The 15,707-nt window shown below is 43.6% G+C and overlaps 1 protein-coding gene across 1 annotated transcript in view; it reads right to left on the reverse strand.

The window, feature by feature from the left end:
* Window positions 1–386: 386 nt before the first annotated feature.
* DOT1L (DOT1 like histone lysine methyltransferase) overlaps window positions 387–15,707 on the reverse strand; it is a 52,098-nt gene continuing 36,777 nt past the window's right edge. Inside the window, exons 16-27 of the mRNA XM_019473557.1 lie at window positions 15,184–15,285; window positions 14,452–14,589; window positions 13,672–13,797; window positions 12,408–12,889; window positions 12,022–12,145; window positions 11,065–11,211; window positions 9,556–9,682; window positions 7,508–8,121; window positions 6,576–6,781; window positions 5,744–5,808; window positions 4,281–5,252; window positions 387–3,172 (exon numbers count right to left, since the gene is read on the reverse strand). Coding sequence (XP_019329102.1) covers window positions 2,580–3,172; window positions 4,281–5,252; window positions 5,744–5,808; window positions 6,576–6,781; window positions 7,508–8,121; window positions 9,556–9,682; window positions 11,065–11,211; window positions 12,022–12,145; window positions 12,408–12,889; window positions 13,672–13,797; window positions 14,452–14,589; window positions 15,184–15,285 — 3,696 coding nt within the window. The 3' untranslated portion in view covers window positions 387–2,579. The remainder of the gene's footprint in view (window positions 3,173–4,280; window positions 5,253–5,743; window positions 5,809–6,575; window positions 6,782–7,507; window positions 8,122–9,555; window positions 9,683–11,064; window positions 11,212–12,021; window positions 12,146–12,407; window positions 12,890–13,671; window positions 13,798–14,451; window positions 14,590–15,183; window positions 15,286–15,707) is intronic.

A 15,707-nucleotide genomic window follows, 5' to 3' on the forward strand; every position in this document is an offset into this window, starting at 1 on the left:
TCCTTTATTATTCAGAGAATTTAATAATAAGTTGTATTTGTGATTCTAGGTGGAATAAAATAAGTCAAAATTGTTTTCACTTTAAAAAAAGATAAATACTTTATCTAAACTATCAACAATACAAACTGGAGCTTTAAGCATTTCTTTTGCCTTTTTTTTTTTTTTCTCCTTTTTTCTTTTTTACTCAGATTCACAGTAAATATTTTCTCTGTTGTTTAGGTCTTTTTATGTTTTTATTTTGTCCAGTAGTAAGAGAGTAGAAACCCCTGCACAGGCCAGGTGAGCACCTTTCAGTGGAAGCCGAGTGAAGTTGGTCCACGTTGTCCTTGCATAGGTCACATTGGGTTGAGGTAGAAATCCTAGTTACCTGCACAACAGGAGGAGAGGAAGAGACTCATCTAAATAAAAGACAAAAATCTACTGTGTGTTAGATGCGTCAATCATTTCTACATTGCTCCAAGACCTCGTTAGCCAGCAAAGGAGGAGCAACTCTTGACCCAACCGCAATTAGACAGAAAGGATGCCTCCAAGAGCGACACGCGGCCCCTCCTGGCTATTGCAGTTTTTAAAACTTTCTGGCAGTGTAACCATCTTGAAGTCTGTCCTCCTGTGACCAACCTCGAAGGGGGGGGGAAGTGTTGCCCCACTTCACCTTTTTCTAGCACACACTAATCTGCTTTGAATTTTTTATTACCCTGGGGGAGAAACATTATGAGAAGCAAAGCAGTTTATTTTAGCCCCCGATTCCAGATTTCACCCTTGGTTCATCAAGGACTCTTGAGCACACGTATTCACACCGAAGTCAATGAAATGGCTCAAATATTTGACCTATGTTCAAGAGTCACACGGAGCGGGACCACAACTACGGTACGTCTGTCATACACCATCTCCTGGTAGCATTATTTCTGCTCCTTTGCTCCACAATCCAGCTTTGTCATCCAGCTACTTTTCTCCATACGTCACTTTTGTGCCTTGCCTATTTTACTCAGAACCTTTTTGCGACAGGGACCGTCACATCCGATGGTATGGAGTCTGGCTCAATATGACCTCAGTTCCAGATAAGGCAACTGCTTCAGCAGAAGGCTTTCACACTGTTCTCGCTTGAGTCGCTCACGTATACAAAACCCCAAGCCTAACCCTCCTTGCCCCTTTTCCCCCATCTTGTTTCTATTCAGGGTCTTTCAAGCCCATTCTGTAACCACATCACACTGTTGGTCTCTGCTGGCACGCAGGGACCACATTACTCAAAACTCTTCCTCAGCCTCACTTTCTTGTATAGAAGGACGGAGGTAATACTTACGTGCCTCACAAAAGCCTAATGAGGATTTGTTCGTGTCTGTGGAGCAATTTGATGATGAAGACACTATACACAATGCACAATCAAAAGAATCTCTCAGGTATATTGTAATTGAGTCATATGTTTTATAAGCGGCAAAGAGTATTCAACCATATATTGTATGTAGCTTTGGTATCAGTGAACAGCAACAACATCAAAGACCTACAAGAAAAGCACGGAGCAAGCTCTGGGGCCTAACATACTGATTTAAGTTTGCAAGCACAAGTTGTTACATCAGGATGCCACAGAGTATTTTCATGAACAACAGTACCCAACTCTGTGGTGGTACACTTTATTCTGGAGTTGCTCTAAAGACATTTAAATACCTGCTTCAGTAAAAATGCATACAGTCTCCGGAAACCCTCCTCTCTTCTATGGCCCCAGCCTTTATGAAGCATGGACGACAGTTAACCCTGCAGATTCCCTATGTTCTCATTCACAGTCTACTCAGTAAGCCAGTGATTGCTAAGTGAGCATAAATACAGCATCTGATGGAGTCTGTTACTGTTAGCCCTAGCAGGCAAGTCCAATAAAGCTGCAGTGCACAGATAAATTACAACCCTTCTTTGATACCTGTGGTTGTGTTTTCCATTGATGCAGGGGGCACATTAACTGCAATGCAAGACCAGTGCATTTGCTCTCCAAGACAAAGCTGCAGCTTGTAACCTGGAGATTTTTGACTTTATGATTATTTAGAGCAGCTGTTGTTGACTGACAGTAAAATCAAGACCACCGCATTGCCACATACAGTCACAAAGCAGCACCATCACGCATCCTAACGCTATGCAAACATGGACTTGTGGAGGTGCAACAGTCTGTGTCGGAGGGCAAGAAGAGGGGAGGGGGGAATCAAAGTAGGAAACAACCACTTCCAATAGCTGTATAAAACCATACTTAAAAAATAGACATTTCCTCCTGATTACTGATCTTCAGAAATAAACGTTTTCATGAAGTGATCTCAACCTGAACATAATCCTAATGTCAGATGAGACAGACCAGAGTTACTATTGTGAGCACTCCTTGTCGAGAAATCCTGACTCCCAGAACAGAGAGCATTAAGACTCCATCCTCTGCCATCAGATTATTTGCTTCCCACATTTTAGAGGTTTCTCTGTTTCACAGAGCCCATCCCCAACCTATCTCTGAAAAGGAAGAAGCATCATTCAGCATCTTGTACAAAACTCCTCTTTTTTTTTCTCTAGCCTTACCTTACAAAATAAGAACTGTTAGCTAAGCAAGCTCTTTATCGTGGCTTAACCCCAGAAAGGTGCGAAGCATAAGGAGACTGCATGCCAAGTGTAACCCACATAGCGGACGTGCCAGCTGCGTTGGACTGCGTGATCATAGGCGCGGACTGTGCCAGCGCCAAACGGGGCAGAGGCGGGTGATGGACTGTAAAGGAGGGGCGGGAGGTTTTGTGCTGGAGAGAAGCTAGCTTAATAGACAAAGAAGCATTAGCAGATTGGACAGAAGCAGCAGAAGAGGATGGCAAAAAAGCTTCGCCAGGTGGGATGGATGGCAGGTTCTGCAGAAGCGCAGGCTCGGAGTTAGAAGCAAGTAATGGAGGAGGTGGGGGCAATGAAACGTTAGGAGGGGGCGGTGGAGGGGAATGGAAAACAGATTGCACTGGCGCTCTGTTGAGGTGCTGAGCAGATCTAGTCTCACTAGATGTTACTAAATTAGAGGAAGGGGGTGGGAAGGATGAGGATGAGGTGCTGGCAACAGCCTGCAGAGGGTTTAAGCTTAGCACTGTGCTGCTAGAGACAGCACTGCTGCTGAAACTGGCTCCAAATTGATGAGGAGAGGAGGCAGAAGGCACCGCATGGTTAAAAATACCTGCAAACAGGAGAGAAAAACTCAGCTTCAACAGATGGGCTTTGTACAGTCTCAAGTGACAAGAGAAACAAAACAAAAAAGCAAAAAAAAAAAGAAAAAAGCAAAATTATAATAGTTACAGCCACATACAAAAATATGCAGCATGAGAAGGCAGCAAGCAATGAGAGATAATGGTGCAGGCCAGGAGGTACAAAAGATTTCACTTACCTTTCCTACTGCCAACCTCTAAATGCCACGAGGAAAAATGGTCAGACCCAAGAACTGTCAGTTCTATACCACACGGGTAGACTTTTGATGAGATTACGTGGTCTCTAGAGTTGTTTATCTGAAGACTCAAACTGCTGCTCTTCCCTCCCCACCCTCCTGCTTTCCCACTTACAGGGCAGCAGAGGGGAGATTGTATTTCCAGCAAATCTATGTGCTGAGAGATGTGAGAGTTAGGATTTCCCGACATGGTGCCTGAATGATTATGGACAGGTAAGAAAAACTGCCTTGGACACTTAGTAACGGCAGGTTCAGACTATCTTCTAGTCCTGCCAGCTTGTCTCCGGTTTGGGCCACAGAAGCCAAGCCTGTGCAGAATCCCAGAAGTGCAAGGTGCATATGGCATTGCCCTTCCTGGCAAAGAAATGCTCTTCACGTCCATTCAAGAGCCAGAATGCTACGCAAATTCCCAACACCATCTCCTCTGAAGAGGCACTGATGTTTTGCTCTTCCTGGATCACGCTAAATCCATTCAAGGCCTAATCTCAACCTTTACTCAAGTTGACAAGTTAGAGATCCTTAACTTGGTACCATGACAAGTTAAATCTTTTACCTGCAGGCGGACCTAAGTTGGTTCCAACACAAGCATACATTACAAAATCACAAAGTCTGGGTGGATTCTTTCATTAAGGTGATACAACAAGCTCATCTAGTAGACAAAGCTCACGAGATTTCACTGTGGGGATCTGAACTCATCCTAGCATTTCCGAGAGATAGAGGAGACTGGTTATGTGGGACAGATCTGCTTCACATCCTGCAGAAGTGAAAGGGTTTCACCCCTGGAGAGGCAGTGTCAGACTTTCCTTTAGGCCCTGTCTTATACCAGAGAAAGAGTTCTGCCTACCTCCAACTGTTCCACCTGTAACCCCAGGAGAGAAGTTCCCCATAGTGTGAGAATTAGTCAGTCTGGTTGCAGCTGATGACACGTGGACCAGACTGGCAGCAGCTGGCATTGAATTAAATAAGGACTGCAATACTGAGGAATTTGTCATCGAGTTGAGGTTTGCTTGCAAGGCCATGGGGCCGAGGGGGAACTGCGATCCAGTGGTCAAAGTGTTTAGGAAAGGATGGTGCGTCTGAACAGAAGATGCTGGGTTGCCTGCTGAAGAAACAGCAGTAGAAAGGCTTTTACCATTCAGAAGGCCACCAGACGAAACAGCAGCAGAAATGAAAAGGTTGTGGCCATTTTTAAACTCCACATCTCGGTCCCTTCCTTTGCCGACCTTTCCGTTATGCTGCAAAGAGTTTTTTTCTGAAGAACCCCCAGTACGAATGCTTATTTCGCTGATCTCTTTGCCTTTGACCCCTGACCGATTTAAGTCTTCTCCTTTCGTGCCGCTGAGGCCTTCGAGTTGCCTCTTGTTCAAAAAAGGATTCGTTTCCGATACTCCCACATCTTTGCTTCGCTGTGACTGGAAACCCAGGGAGCAGTTGGAAGTCGTCACGTCTGAAGCCTTATGCGGAAGAGAAGCACCATCGATAAAGCTGTGTAAACCAATGTCAGTTGACAGTCCACCATTGTACGTGAATCCGTTAGTGGAGTTTGTACTAGGGCTGAGCCCATCTGCCCCAGACGAGGGCATGGCAATGCTTTTCCTTGTGTGTGCTGTGATCTTGGCGTCGATGGCAAGGCTATCCTCGGAGGACGGCCTGAAGGCAAACAGCGAATTCTGGCTCAGAGATGAAACCGACTGCAAGGGACTATCTGTAGTTTTGGTCAGGTTGATGTCCGATATTGGTGAAAAAGTAGATTTCCATTTACTGCTATTCATGTTCTCGTTGCTTTGTGCTTGTTTCCTCCCAGATAAGCTGCCACCTAGTTTGGAAGAAAATTTGTAAGTGTCAAAAAACAGCATTCACTGCATCTGCTCATTAAGAACAGGGTTTTATCTTTCAACACCCATATTTTATCAGTCTGTAATTCTATTTCTGAATCCAAAGGCAGAAATATTTGTGAAGTCACCTAAAAGCCCCTAAAATTTAGTTTAATGCTCTGAAAAAGTTTGAGAATGCTGATCTACTTTTTCCTCAGTCTTTGTACTACAGATCCCTCCCCAAACCCTGAGTCCGTGAAAAAACTGGTCAGATCTTTGGTGACCTGTGACTACAGAAAGAACTGACCCAGAATCTGTAATTATCAGCCACCTGTCTTAATTACAATTATGCAAAGCCCTGGCAGAACTGCACTCTGCTCAGCAGTACAGAAGCACAAAAAAGCCTGCTTCTGACTAACACCTTCAGTCAGTGGCAGGCACCCGTTCCCAAGACCAACCATTACAACAAATAATTAACATTCCTCACACCTACCATTTTCAACAGTCTTCTGTGGAGATTTGCTTTCCAATGATATTGTTGCAATTTTCCTTTCAATTCTAGTGGGAAAATAAAAAGGTTATAGCACTCATTGCAGGTCTTTTGTTGCACATTTACCCTCATAATCTATCTTCCTCATGTTCAAGTCTTAACAGTTGACTAGAGCATATAAAGCCAAGTCAGCTAGAAAGCTGTATGGTACTAAAGGAACTTAAAAGCATAAAAAATCCACCACAAACTTTAAGTAGAAGCTATTACAGAATTTGTGCTCTTTGCCAAGATTAGTGCACGTTCAGAGGACTTCATTGTCGCTCTTCTTTCACAAGTAGTAAGCTGTTGCTCACGTTTCTATAGTGGTTACTTTTCCAGCACCTTAAACAAGAAAAAAATCGCACCCACAGGCAAGCAAAGGGTGGCAAGTACTCAATTTTCAGAGCAACACATCAACAGTTTGGGGCAGGAAGTGAAGAATTTTGAATCAAGCTGAAACTGGGAGTGAGGGGGAGACAGATTCTTAAAGATTATACAGAGCCTCAGTACTCCTACAAAGCAACGTAGTAAAAAGAAATCTTTTCTACACTAGTTCTTTCAGAGGCCAGACTCTGTCAGCCTTGCAAACACCGCAAGAGCAGGTTCCCACATTCAAGTACTACTGCCTAAATACCTTCCCTATTCACAGTTTCAGCCGCGTAAGAGGCTTGGCATAATGGAATCGGTCTCCAAGCAAAGGGAACAAAGAAGGCTTAACACACCTCTCCTCCAGTTCAGAGCACCGTTATCAGCTCTCAGAGAAATCTCACCCCGAAACCTATGCCTGTGTATTCACCTGCTGCTATTGTGCTCATCTTCAGATCCCTGCTCTTCATCTGATGTTAAAGGAGAGTAATGAACGCCGTTGGTCTGAATGATGGGCTTTTCCTTTTTCAGTACCGGGGGCTGGTCATTGTCCTGGTAAGGAACAGGAGAGTTCTTCAGGGAGTTTTCAGGAGAGGAAATGGCTGTTATTTCTAAAGGCTGGTTAATGTTATTGACCTGGGCAAGAAGGAAAGAAAGCAGTTACAGATGAGAGTATCCTTTTAGAAACAAGACATCTTGTTAAGGATATTAAAAGCAGGCTTAACTTGCCCAGCTTTAGGATATGCCAACAGCTGCTTGTTTAGCACTGCCATTGTTATACTCCACCATCCTACATTAGAGCCCGGGACGAAAGCTTTAATACAATTTGGAAAATATCTAATTTTCATTCTTTGATTTCATCTTTAAACACAGAAATGAAGACACGGGATAATCACTTTTTTTTTTTTCCCCAAACTACCATTGCAGGATCACATGACACAACTTGTATAGCTGGCTTAATTATGCAAGAATGCCATATGCTTCTGGCACTCTTATGCTATTTAGTCAATCTTAGTTTAAACTATTTTCAAAATATTTAACCTACAGCCTAAAAATCAACTTCATTGCAGAAACAAGGTCTCTGTCATAAGGGAAGAGATTGTTTTTAATTTTTAATGCTCTGACAGCAAAGAACTCTTTGAAGATGTTCTACCTATACAGAAATAGTTCACCAACTTTTCAGCAATTCTCTCGCCTCTCAGAGGAGCCGTTTTCACAAAGGGTCTTCAGGCCAATTCTAGCTACTGGCACTGTAACAGCCTGAGAGTATGCTAAAGAATAGAACAGCTGAAGCTTATTTCTAATTCAAAGAGCTTTCCCAGGCCCTTCTTTCTTGCTAGAGCTCTTCATTTTTGCCCTTACCATGGAGTTGATATTGAGCGGTGAACCTGATGGTTGCGTAAAGAGTCCAGACACAGTAGGTAAGGATTTGCGTTTAGGGGAGACCCCGGAGTTCCCGCTGAGATTCCCAGTAGAGGATCTCTTCCGCCGGCCTCGCTTCTTCCCATCCTGCGCGTGTGCTTGGCCACAGTCCAGCCGAGTGCTCGTGGGCAGAGGACTGTGCTTGTTGGAAGGGGATTGTTTTACATGTCCTGTATTAGGAGAGATTGTAAAGATGATTCTTCTCTTGGCCTCGTTCTCAGGATCTGAAAACGCTGCATCAGACTGAAGATCCCCCTTTGTTCCTTCGGCAAACATCTTCTGAGCATCTGCATATTGCAATACCCCTACCAGGCTCTGGGAGGTGCCATTTAACCTGGGGCTTGTTGAGTGCTGGTGAGCAGGGGAGTTTTGCCCAGAGTTCCTTGACTGCATCATTAGCAAAGGATGTTGTGGAGTGGAACTCCGAGACCCTACTGAGTTAAATAGACTCCCAGAGTCGTCCAGAGCTGCCTGATCAACACTATGGTTAAGATGGGCTGGGCTGTTTGTAAGATTTCCATTGACTGCCACGGAGCCAGAAGAGTAAGAAAAACCTGTTGAAAGGGAAAGTATACATCATTGCTTCTGCTGAGTGATAGTTCACAGTGCTAGATTTCTGGGATGACTGGGAGTGGTTTCAGCTCTACCTGCGTTAGACCAGCCAGCAGCCGTGTATGACACAGGAAACTGCACAGCTGCTTTTTACACAGTGCAGTTGAGAACGTGGCTCTGTGTGCTGACGGTTTCAGTTAGGGGTTAATGATTTTCACTACTCTTTTGCCAGTTCAGGAAAATTCACGCGTTATATGGAGATATCCTATGCTCTACCCGTTTTTTAAATGGAATTCAAGTCCAAGTTTCTTTTGAGCTATTACGCCTTTTGAAATCAGGGCTCCTCTACTCTTAACGCCTTCCTACCGTCAAGGAAATAGACGGCCAAATTCAGTCCGTTTCCTTCCCCAAAAAAGAAGGGACTGTGTCATCTATCTACACAGTCCACCTTCTCAAAATTAAACAAAAGGCTGTGGCTTAGGGAGTGACAGGGGATCTTCAAAGAAACTGTGGCAGAAGAATGCCACGTGGGAGGACGCTTGGAAAGGGAATTAAGTAATTGTCATGGTATATCATAAGTGGGTTTAGTGCTCTAGTAAGGCCTTGTCTCTGGGCTGTCTAAATGGAAGGGGTAGAAGGGAACATGGTATTGTTCTCAAACAAGGGGGGTTTTAAATACTTCATTGGTTTTATAGAAAACTGCAGCCAAGCCCTTCTTTGCAAAACAGATGCTAGAAACACCACAAGCCCCTCGAGGTGGTAAACATTAAGAACAAATGCACTCTCTGATGAGGGATCAGCTGTAGAATAGCTTCGGTATGCTAGAACCTACTGTTCCTGGTCCACAACATTTCCATATCCTGAACAGCTAAAGGCCACAATTTCAACAGGTGAGTGAGTTCAGAAGCAATGTCTGCACTTAAAGGTATCCCTACCCTCTCCCGTTTGAAGTTTCTTCCTACCCAGATACTTGTGCCTTTACAACTGCTCATGAGGCACCATTGTGACCTGCATCAAGAAATTAATTTTGCTATTAAAAAAAACTCCACCACCCTGTAAAATAAAACTTTTAAAGCCGGATCATCAGCTCATAGCACAGCTATGCAACACTTCGCTGGTTTCGCACATTGTAAAGATAGGAATCTTTTAATCCACATAGAAGAATTTACAAAAGCAATTTATTTACACTGCAAGGTGCTGCAGTTCAGGTAAAGGCACGTCAAACCAATACTTTATGCCAGAATGCATCCAAGCTGTAGGCATGTACTGTCTCAAAACATCATCATCCATGATTCTTTGGTCTCGTTACAAAACACACATTTATCTAGTATTCTACTGCCTGAATGACCTGACAAGAAGTGCTCGGAAAACTCCAACACGTGCACTTGGCACTGCTGTCACAAGACAGCACACCTTCGCGTAGATGAGGCTGTTACCTGAGGTAGCCAAAGCCAGTGGCTTGTTTCCAGCAGCATTGCTTACGCCATTATGAGAACTAGCACCAATCTGCTTTTCAAGTGTCGATGAGTCTCTACTCTGATGAACTGGGCTAGGTGTGCTTCTCTGGGGGGAGAGAAACAGGCATTTTAGTACAGGAAGTATACTCAAAAGTCAACAGTTTAAACAAAATTCACATGCATTAGTAGATCTATCAAGGAAAGTGGCTCTACTTCCTAAGTGTCCTAGATTTTGCTTGTTTTGAGAAAAACATAGATCAGCATGTTATGGGACAAAAATAAATACCATGATTAATTTTACTGCAATAGTATCTAGCACACAACAGATACCATGCAGCTAGAGGGAGAACAGGCTCTTCGTCCCAGAAAGTTTAGACTCAGGACAGCACTGCAATCAGAGAGCGAATGCCTCAGTCCACTGTGTCACAGGCAGCCGGAAAGGAAACAAATGGTTGTATCATATCCCCAAGCCTGTGCACACAAAGTTCCCCAAAACAACCCCAAACTGAACAAGAAATGCATTAGGCTATGTTCTCTGGTACACTATTTGAGGGTATGATCAACAAGCGGTGCTTTCCTAAAGCAATTGTGAAACGGTACCCTGAATAAACAATGTGTTGAAGTGAGAGATGCCATCCATAGCTAAGATTCTCTCTCTCTGAGGACATACGATTTCTGCTCGGAGCTGGGCAGACTGTAATTCTGCTACAACTAAAAGTCTACAGCTGGAAAAAGATAATGGATTCAATACTATGAAACAACTCCAGCTTTCCAAATATGGGATTGTAAGGCAGGCATTTGTGGATGGATTCTAAATTCACAGCTCTCATGTGAAAGCAGCAAATGCTTCTCAGTTCTCTACTGTAACACTTCTGTGACAAACATCAGTGAGAAGCTGGACCAGGCTTTTTTAAACTCCTCTGCCACTGAGAGTAGCAGGGACTTATCAGGATTTCAAAAAGAGATGGCCCCAAAAGTTCTCTAGTTGCTCTCTGCTGCTACAGAGCAGTCACTCGCACATTAGGTATTACAGCCTCAAGGAGCTATTCAAGTTCATCCTACACACGTATGTGATAAAGATAGACAACTTTGAGATGACCAAACTGAGGCAGAAGAATTTGTCTCCCAGGATCATGCAAGAAGGCAGGGGCTAAGAACAAACTGACATGTGTGATTCTCTACTTTCACTGCCACAAACTCTCAGACTCTGCACCTTTTCCACCCAGCCAGACATCTAAGACTAGGATCTCGCGAGGCATGTACTTTACTTTCCTTCCTGGCTGAAATATCACTACCCCACAGACACATGAGAGGAAAAAATCTACAGAATGACTAAGAGCCAAGAGGATGCATCCCAACAGCAGCCTCCCCCGAAGCATTAGACATTCAAGATTAGCAGCCCACTAAGGATTCCGGTGCACAGCACCCCATTAACTGCCCAGTGTGATTTTAGTTAGGGATGGAAAGTGTTGACAATCCCTTACTCACCACCTTCTCAACACGGCTAGGTAGGACTACGCTGGCCAGAGGGATACTAACAGGGAGTTTATTGGGCTGCACTGTGCTGAGAGGAATACTGATAGGTAGGCTGGTGATAGTTTCTCCATTACTCACAGAGGTTCTCTCTCTCAAAACCTATAAATGCAAAAGAGAAAGTAATGTTCTTAACTGCACGCTATTACTGAAAAGACTCTTTAAACTAATGGTAACCTGCTCATTTATTTTTGTGACACCCCCCCCCCCTTTTTTTTTTTTTTTAAAGAATTACACTTTTAAGGGTGATGACTATATAGCAAAGATAGGGCATGCATGGAGCAGCTTTGTTACCAACACCAGTCTACTGGGACAGCAATATCCAACAGCATAGAAATATGTAAATTAAAGCTACTGCCAGCCCCAAGCATAAGCAAAAGGATGCCTTAGGCAAGCTCATTTTCTATTGTCTTTGTTAGAGCTCTGTGAAAAGCACTCATCTGACAGAATTCATATCTTGAGGTCCTCTGTACGCAGAAGATGTAGCCAGAAATATTTCCATGGTAGCCTCCTATTGGAGGGCACCTGCTTGCTCTGAAATGAGCATCAATATGATTCATGGCTGGACCAAGTACGTGGGCAATTTTTTGTTTGTTTTTTTTTTTTAACTATGAAAGAGTCTGCTTTTCAAGTTCAAGTAGACACGCACCAGGTCAAAAAGAAGTCCTACTGCATTACTGGCACAGTTCACATGCAGACCAGTAACTCAGAGGCAAGCATATCTTTCATGAGCACAGTACTCTCTTTGTCTAGCCAGCTCCTTTTTATTGTATCACACCTACTGTATTTTGTGTTACTTTCCATGCCAAGCTGACCACAGAAAGGAGCATGCCTGCATTCCCTAGTTTGGCCAACTTTTTCTTTATTCTACCAGGTGTAACATCTCTGCCCTTGAGCACAAGCAGATCTTACCTTCTCGCCTGCAATTGGTAAGGCCGCCGGGGAAGAGGGCCGAGTTTCCTGAGGACTCAGCTTTATGCCATTTGACATACCAGGGCTTGGATATGTAAGGCCATTCTCTTTGACATGGTCAGCTCTGGAACAGAGATGTACGATCGTTAGAATACAAAAGCTAATGACTTCTCTTTTGCAAGGAATTCCTGTACCAAACTCAAGGCACTGTACCACCTTATTTACCTAATCAGCTGGCACTGCTGGTTTTCTTGACACAAAACTTTTAAAAGCATATAAAACTCCGCTTTTAAAAATATTTTTCCACAATCCAAATAAACCACTATTATTAAAACAAGCAATAGTATTACCCCTCCTTTCCCATCCTAGGAAATGATCGCTCTCACCTCTGTATCTCATTAGTTGTTGCTTTTCCATTAACTGCATGGTCTTGATTCAAGTGTCTCCTTAGTGCTATTTTAGCTGGGGAAAACCTGGTATAATCAGGTAAGGACAAGCTTGTCATCTTGTCTGCCTTCTGTCTGCTGCTGTGGTTTGGGGTACACGGAACTATTTCTTGGTCCAGGTGAGAGGTCGTGTACTGAGGGGTGTTCTGCTTTGAAGAGGGCCTGCTAAAGGTGTTATGAATTTCATAGGGAGTAGCATGGCCATTCATGGACAGTTCAGGGCTCATGCCATTGATGTGGGGCATAGGAAACTTAGAGCATTCAAGTTCCAGTTGGAACCTGCCGTGATCAGCCTCAGGATCACGGCTCAAATGGTTTTTATTGCGTAGCTGTACTGACAGTGACTCATCAGACGGCGTGTACGACTTCAGCTGCATGAGCTCCTGCTGTCTTTGACTTTTCTCAAGTTCCACAATGCTGATCTTTAAATGAAGAGGAGAACAATTATTAAAGACCATACTGAACAATTCTATCACATTATGGAGTTTTGCCTTGATATGCTTCTCAGGAAAAGTGGCCTCATTTCTGGGAACAATGCAGAACAATTGACCCACAATTTGAGAAACAAATTTCAACGTGCTGCTCTGAGCTTGAGACCAAAAGGCGCAGGTAAGGGGAATGGCTCAGAGACTCTTAGAAAGCACCTTTCAGATCCTGAAAGCAAACATAAGATATCTCCAACGTATACAGAGAGTATGGAGTAATTCAATACTGCCAGTCATTGAAGGAAGCAGTCGCTCCATGTCAAGGCATTCAGCAAAAGGCTGGATTAGCTCTAGTGCTAATCTCACAGGGAAAGAAAAGTTCTTTAGTCACAGGAGTTTAATTTCTTTTCACTATGGTAAGTGACATTCTGTGGGAACTGATTCCTGAATCGAGACATCAGAGCACACATGCAAACAAGCAGGACCTTTCTTTTCACCAGGTCATGCTTTTTAGTTATATTTAATGATAAACCATGATTCCTTCTTCCACAGCATTACCAAGGGAATCAGGTCATAGAATCTACTTCAAAGGTTATCCACATCTTCCTTCTTCAAGTTTACTAAAACCCTCTAATAAAAAGATTAATCTTGGGGGGAGGGGAGAAGAACAGCCATCTAGCTTATCCTTTAACATCATATTTAGTTAAATACCTTTAACTGGCCCATTGCCCAAGAGTTACCCCAAGTTGGTGACTCTAGATTTGTTTCTCGCTCTCTACCTGCAATTCCAAACAGTGCTTTTGTTTCTCAGAAATCTGATTCTTCAACGCCTGCTTCTCTTTCAACAAGTTCTCCAGTGACAATGTTGACCAATCCAGCTTCAGTTCTTCACACCGTGCCTTAAGCTGCAAAGACACAGGATAAACAGATGAAAAGACAACTTTCACCACTTCGTACCACCCAAGGTGCAAGCTGAAAGCCATGCACCTTTCAACTGGACATATACAAGAAGCTTCTTAGCCCATTGAAAACCCCTCTCAGCTTAAGCCAAAGGCCACCAAAATGGTCCTGTAGTCCCCACGTAATGTGACAGGAGGTGGCCTGGTTCTTTCTGAAAATAGTGTTGTCACCCAGACTCCCTAACCACTTCCACATCCAGATTTCCCCCGCACCTACCTTAACAGTTTGAGTTACCAAGATGAACACCACAAGATTTATGGCTACCACAAAGCAAGCACTGTACAAACTTCTTGGCCAGCAAGATCCAGATTCAGTGACAAGCGCATATACAGCTGCACAGCTGTTTACGGGACGCAGCTGAGGCCAGAGCCAACTGTCACCTCAGCATTTGGTTAGAGGTAAATAAAGGTCACCAGGAAAAAGGACCACCTGCATTCTTTCCTCCATCATTCTTCTCTGTTACAGAGGAGCTACAGCAGCCAGATGATTTTTCATTCGTTAAGATACTTTGAAGAAAGGGCAGCCCTCGGCTCATGACCTGTCCTCCTTACATAAATGGGAGCATCACCCTTCTACTCAGACACAAGCATTGTACACACCAGCTGTAAGCTCTGGTTCCTGAGTTCACTGTTATCCTTCTCCAGCTGTTTCGTCTGTTCTTTCAGTTGCTGATTGTGAGCAGAGATTTCCTTCTGAGCCTGAATCAGGTCATTGTATGTCAGAGCTTTAACTCCCAACTACAAGATGAAGGGTGAGAAGGAAAGAGATCATTCAATAAGGTTTTGACACCCTAATTGCAGACGGCTGTCATTCAAAAGTGACACTGAGGAGATCCACCGAAATCATACGGCTTACAGGAAGTCCCCCAGTATTCTCCAAGGTACTTTGTCATTGCTAGGAGATAACAAGGAAGGACAAAAAGTACCTCACTTGGAGCTGCTGTTCCAGCAATTCAACTTTAAAACTGGCATTTAGTTTCTTGCCAGCCAAAAGAACACTATTTTTATAGAGAGCCACCACATTTCCTTCTGCGTTTCTGAACTTGCGTTAGCAACACAGAGTTTGTTCAATCAGCAGGGGATGCATCCTTTACTAAAATACCACAGTGTCTGTGGTCTGTCACGCCCTTCCCTTGGATACAGAGTGGCACACAATTTCAACAATGAAGATAAAATCTAACCAAAGAGTGACACAGATTCCACATTATTTAGCATGATCTGCTGCAAAGCGGAGGCTGAAGACCTGGGACTACTCTGGTCTTACTTATTTTTATCACAACTGTTTGCATGCAGATGACTAACAAGCATCCACTTCCACCAGATCAGGGCTACCTCATCAAGTTTCTGCTGAAAAAGACGTTTGATTTCCTCTTTCTGTGCCTGGCAGTGGGTGAATAACTGCTGTGCTGTCCCCAGTAGCTGAGCATTCTTTTCCTGGAAGAGGGAAGAGTGAGAAAATACACTTTTAGCACCAACTGCAGCACGATCCATCTTAGGAAGATGTTTACACCTAGTTTGTATAGCAAGTTGGGAAGGAATCTGAACTCAGAGGGGAGATGTATGAACTATTCCAGCTCTGTCTCAGACTTCTGTGAGCATGTGTTTGTTAGTGTTGAACACTTGGTGAAGTTAAGTAAGCTGAAAAGAGCTGTTAAGTAGTTTTTTCTGCTATATGGTAAAATATAATCAGGACAGCCTTAAAAACTCATTTTTATCCTCCTAGTGCATTGTAAAGAAATAGTAATAATCACATCCTACAGAGCAGAAATGGAACTGGAAAAGATTATCTGTATGAAATCTGTTACTAAACTGGGAACAGAATCTAAATCTCCAGAGTCCCAATTCAGAGTTTTCCT

The sequence above is a fragment of the Aptenodytes forsteri genome, unplaced genomic scaffold (assembly GCF_000699145.1).
Source record: "Aptenodytes forsteri isolate BGI_AS27 unplaced genomic scaffold, ASM69914v1 Scaffold391, whole genome shotgun sequence".
Lineage (NCBI taxonomy): Eukaryota > Metazoa > Chordata > Aves > Sphenisciformes > Spheniscidae > Aptenodytes > Aptenodytes forsteri.